Genomic DNA, 5,722 nt, shown 5'->3' with positions numbered 1-5,722 from the left:
TGCTGAGGTAGGCCTGATACATTAGGGATCTTGCCCAATATACTGCGTACAGCCTGAATCCACCATTGTCCTGAAGTGTACCCCCTTAAATCCTTACCGGAACACTGTATGTCCCTCCTGGACTGGGAGGGGGTTGGTGGTGGCCTCTCCGGAACCTGGTCCCTGCTGTGGACAGCCAGATGAGCCTCCATTAGGGTCCTGGTCGGGAGCCCCTCCACAAACTACTCCAATACCATCTGCTCCAGCATCTGTAGCCACCTGGAAGCAGCGTCTTTTTCAGCTGCTGAGCATAGACGAAGGGACGGTCAGTGGGTCCCACTGTGGTGTTCCGGAACCGGCAACAGTGATCCTTGGGGGAGAAACCCATCTGATCAAGGTTAACTCTCTGTTTCAGAATTCCTCCCGAGAAGAAGCTGGTAGGCTGAGCGGCGCAGTCTGGTCTTTCCCTGACATTAAGGGGAGCAGACACACGGCCCATTCCGCTGCCAGCCAGCCACATATAAATAAGATGCGCCAACAAAAAGAGTACCAATAAAAAGTACCAAAAAAACCTTTGTGGAGGATGTGTAATTCAGTTGATGTTAAGACTTTTTTCTGTGTCCTGCTGTTTTGCAGCGTTTTGGCATTTGCGACTTGTGGCCACAGTAGCTGCTGTTCAGCAAATGTTTTTGTACAGTTACTAGTTAATCCTGTACCAATGACGAGCACAGTTCTGTCTGTGAACATTGAGCCTGCCAGTGCATCTGCTTCTAAATGACACATTTAAAATAATAATATATTAATAATAATATAATCACTGAAACAGGTTTATCAAAAGTCTAAAGGTCACAATAACCGGGCGCCCGGTTAGCTCAGTGGGTAGAGCTGGCGACCCATGTACTGAGGCGGCAGCAAGGACTCAGCCTTTTAAAAAAAAAAAAAAAAGGTCACAATAACCACACTTTTCCTGGCACTTCCTGATTAGCCTAATCTTAATGGTACTTGAGGACTGGAAGAAAAGCAAACACAGAGAAGATTAATGGACTTTGTGTTTGTCCTTTTCTTTCTTGTTCCTTACCTTAGTCTGTAAAAGTATGTGTTTATTGAGTATGATTCATTTAACCTAGTTCAACAACTGTTCTTTATGCATGTAGGTTTTTTACTGTTAACAATAAAAGCCCTCACTGACATTTCACTGAATGTGTGTCCTCTACAACGCAGTACATCTGAAACCTTTAAAGTCCTCCTCCAGTCAGAAACCTGTGTTTCTTCCTGTCTCTACAGTGTGCTGTTTGAATGCTGTATGTACAGAGTTTGACATTACATAGTTTTCACATTCATCTGCTGAAAGTGGAAAGTTTCTCTGTTCACCCTCTACACCAGGACTGGTTTGAATTAAACCTAACTTAAATTATTTATCTTGAATTGCACATGTACAGTTTAGTTTTTTTATTCAAGCTACTTAAAATATTTTGCACACCATTGTACTGTACATTGCATATGGTGTATACATTTTTCATTTATAGTTTTATATTTTGTAATATATTTTGTAATATTCTTTGTGATACTATTGTATGTACACTGTACACAAAAAATCTGATTTTAAAAGGCAGGGCCTACCAGGATGATAACAACCAATCAGTTGATTGTTGAGTCTCATTCCCAGGTTGTCAAATATTGAGATATGAGACTTAATAATTAACTATCTTTAAGCCACCAACCCAAAGTATCTTTCCATCTTTCTCGGCTCGAACTGGTTGCTTTTGTTTGGGTTCAGTGGATTCTTCTTCTTCTTATTATTATTTCAGACCAATGGGGGTGTACAGCAGGACGATGCTGCCCCATCCTCTGCAGCTGAAGCCCGACCAGCATCTCAGAACCTCCCTGTCACTGAAGGCGAGAGAACTGCCAGCCAAAACCAGGACTTGCAGGCAGCTGTGGTTGGATCCATCGGTCAACCCGATGAAGAAAAACGAGCTAATCAAGCTACTGGGAAAGTCAGGCCACTGAGCCATTGCTCTGCAGCTGGAAGGGGGAATAGTAGCAGGCCGGATACTGGCAAGGGGAGACCAGTGAGCAATGTGGCGGAGAAAGTAGCCAGCCAAAGAGCATCATCATCCACCAAACAAACACACAGAGATGCACAACAAGACCAGTGAATTTCTTCATTGAATTTTTAGTGGATGAAAAAAAAAAAAAGACGAAAATAATAAATATAAATAAATACAAACTAAACTGAAAATAAACTGTACCAGTTTTGACTTATTGTGGCATGGCTAAGTGTACTGAGGTAGACTAACTCATTAATCATGGTCAGCAGTGAAAAAAATGTAGAAAGGTTTTCTTGAAATATCTGTTTGTCATAGATGTTTGTTTCTTTTTCCAAACCCCTCTTTTTCTACCTCTTTTGTGGTTACTTTTTCTCTTGTCCCTCCGGAGTGGCTTATTTGGAGTGACCGCAGGTTCTTAAAAAGTCTAAAATCCAATCATCTGAAATGTAGGCCTTTAGATGTCTTAAATGTGATTTTGACAGACTATTGAACTTAATGTTTCTTGTATAAAAGTTGTATTTTCCAGTCTTGCTTTTAAATGTGTCCTTGGCAGCCCCTCCAGGAGGATCAATTAACACAAATTTAACCAATTTACATGGTAAATGGTAAATGTACCTCTACAGCGCCTTTCTAGTCTTCCGCCACTCAAAGCACTTTTACACTACGTGCCACATTCACCCTTCACACAATTCACTCAGCGGGATGGCCATCGGAACATTAAACTAACTCATTCGATACACATTCACACCCGCAATTTGGGTTCCAGTATCTTGCTCAAGGATATACTTCGACACGGGCAGGAGGAGCCCGGGAGGCGATCAAACCAACAACCTTCTGATCTGGGGAACGACCGCTCTGCCACTGAGCCACAGCCACCCCTACATGAATTCTGCACAACCTTGCAATTGTATCCAGTCACTGCAACTTTTCCGCAAATTTGACCAATCATTATAGTTTCCTTTGCAAAACAAGACAAGATAGCCATTCAAGAAGCCTTCTCGGTTACATGAAACACTCCCTACAGTGAGATTTTATTCTCACTGGAACAAGTTGCCCTACATTTTTAATGAATTATAGAAAAAAAGTTTCACTTTCTCTCACAATGTAATTGCAAAAAATGCCTAAAACATCAAAAAAAATCTTCGGAGAATTCAGGCATTAAAGGCAATACCAAAAAAAAAACAAGAATCCTAAAGAGAGACTGTTTTGGGAAAATTGTGTATTGCTCATTATCTGAACTTTAGGTATTGAAATGTCTTATGATTGATGATTACCGGTTGGATTAATAAAGTTAGCATTACTTGTATAAAGTTGTACTTCTGGTCTCGCTTTTAACTGTTTTGGGCAAACCCAAGAAGTTACAATCGCAACCAATCCCTGTGAATTCTGCGCTACCTTGCAATTTTATCCAATCACTGCAACTTTTCTGCAAATTTTTGGTCTGACCAATCATTGTAGTTTCACTAAACTCACATCCTTGTTTCTAGTTGTGAAGCTGCAGAGCATGCAGACATGTGTGATGCGAACACATTTACCATCATTATCCTGACTCTTTTTTTGATAAGGTTACTTGAAACAATACTTCATTTTATTCCCACAAGTTGTCTTTGATTTTTAATGAATCATACAAACAAACAAAAAAACACAAACTATATACATATATATTTTTACTTTTTCTGCTTAGAAGAAGAAGAAAAGCTTATGGAGATTGTTGTGGCCTAAAATGGCAATCTCCAAAACACTCATCATACGGTTTTGGGACAATTTTGTTCTGACCATGCTGTAACAACTAACGAAACTGACATGGAAATAGGTCTAAAATTGCATTCATAACTGCCTAAAAAGTCTTATTGTTCTGTGAACTCAACAAAGTAATGATACGATGCCATTAACTGGAATTACCGCCTCACGTTTGTTTGCCTCTGCCAACCAGTCAAGGTGCAGTTTACATCCATACCTGTCCTGACTCATAATATATGTAGTGAATACTTGTAAGGAATTAAATAAATAAATATAAAAAAATAAAAATAAAAGTTGGTGCAACAACAGGCCCCCTGTCCTGGTTACCACCCAGGGAGAGTTAATTAACCATGTGGTCCAAATCAATAAAAACTGGACTAGACTCACTACACTGAAGCCCTTTTCAGGAAGGGACAGACCCGGATACTTCACTGTGTTCATCAGGCAGATCTTCGATCAGTCTGTAGGGGACAGTGTTCTGTTCTTCGCGCTGATCTGCTGACATCGAGGTTTGCCGGTTAGCACTTTCCAAGAAAGAGTTGCCAGGTGATCAGGTTGGACACAAATGCAGTATCTGTGAAATATGGCCATAATCTGCCCTAACGGAAAGATAAGGATTTTTGCAGAACATTATGCTAATCACAGTGAAGTTGACTTTTAACCTTGGATATAAAATGTCATAATTTTATCCTATTAAACATCTGTGTGATATTTTGTCATAATTAACTTATGAATCCCTCAGTTATGGCCTAAAACACATGACCTGAATGGGGGACAAGCCAAAAACATAATGCCACAGTTGTTACCGGCACGTAGGCAAAAAAATTGCAAAAGAATAAGCAGTTGTTCTCTCCTCTGTGGAAACACAAGTTTACCATAGAGTGGTTTGTCAGTGGTTTGATTTGGCGGCCTTTCAAATTCTAGGAGAGACTTTGCAACATTGTACAGCATGATGGGCAGTATATATATATATAGACAAGAATCTGAGAAATACAGGAGAACACATTGATGAAAAATGGGAAAATTAAACGTGCTTCTCCTCCAGGAACACAGACTACAAAAGGACCAGTGTGTGGGACAGTGGTTCCAACCTGACTGGTTCCCAAACTGGGGGGGGGGGACCCTTCACAACCATACATGCTCCCATTATGTGTGTAATAATATTGTAATTTACAATCAAAGTAATGGCATGAACAAAGTCATGAACACTGTAAGGCTCTAGGTGTGGTCAGACTAACGTGTTTATTCAGAATCAGATTAAGGACATTGTGTCTTCCATACTATGAGAAATAAACCACAGCACAATCCTCTGCAACACAGAGTGGCTCCTGTCTCCATGACTCATGAGCACATGAATTATTGCCTCCTCTACCTCAACACTGAAACACAGTGAACAACACAAATAACCACCTCTTGTGTGTCCTGTGTCTGATACATAATGCATTTATTTAGGTGCATAAAAATATATAACACATTGAGTTGTTTGGTTATACTGTAGCTGATTTAAACGTATCATTGCAAAACTGTTATTTAATATGTTGAAGAGAAATTAAATTAAAATTATCACAGAGCATGATCAAACATTCTTCATATATTCTTTCTTCATATTGACGATGTGTGGAAGGGCTTGTAACATAAATAAACTAGACTTTCCCCAACTGTCTCAGTTGCATGTGGACTGTTTTTTAGGCATTTCTGTGAAAATACAAAGGTTTCAAAGCAACAGCTAAAATTAGCTTATAAATTTTGTCCGCTTACCACACAACAAGTCAAAAGTCATAGCTATTGTTGTTGCTTCAAAGCTAACACGTGCAAATTGCTGTCTAGCCAATGTAACAAAATACTGTCAGCTCGTTTTCTCCAGACTCCCGGTTAATAATAATAATAATCTTACTCAGTGTGGTTGGCTTGCTCGCTAACGATAACGCTAGCAAAATACTATTTGAGTGGAT

The 5,722-nt window shown here is 39.8% G+C and overlaps 1 protein-coding gene across 1 annotated transcript in view; it reads left to right on the top strand.

The window, feature by feature from the left end:
• The window catches only part of cfap126 (cilia and flagella associated protein 126), a 27,380-nt gene extending 25,217 nt beyond the window's left edge, over positions 1-2,163 (top strand). The window contains exon 5 of the mRNA XM_035656152.1: positions 1,788-2,163. Coding sequence (XP_035512045.1) covers positions 1,788-2,138 — 351 coding nt within the window. The 3' untranslated portion in view covers positions 2,139-2,163. The remainder of the gene's footprint in view (positions 1-1,787) is intronic.
• The last annotated feature ends 3,559 nt before the right edge of the window (positions 2,164-5,722 follow it).

This window comes from Morone saxatilis, unplaced genomic scaffold, assembly GCF_004916995.1.
Source record: "Morone saxatilis isolate NCDOM2014 unplaced genomic scaffold, NCSU_SB_2.0 Contig15, whole genome shotgun sequence".
In the NCBI taxonomy this organism is placed as follows: domain Eukaryota; kingdom Metazoa; phylum Chordata; class Actinopteri; family Moronidae; genus Morone; species Morone saxatilis.
The sequence above is the reverse complement of the archived record's forward strand: the minus strand, read 5'-3'. Positions and strand labels throughout refer to the sequence as shown.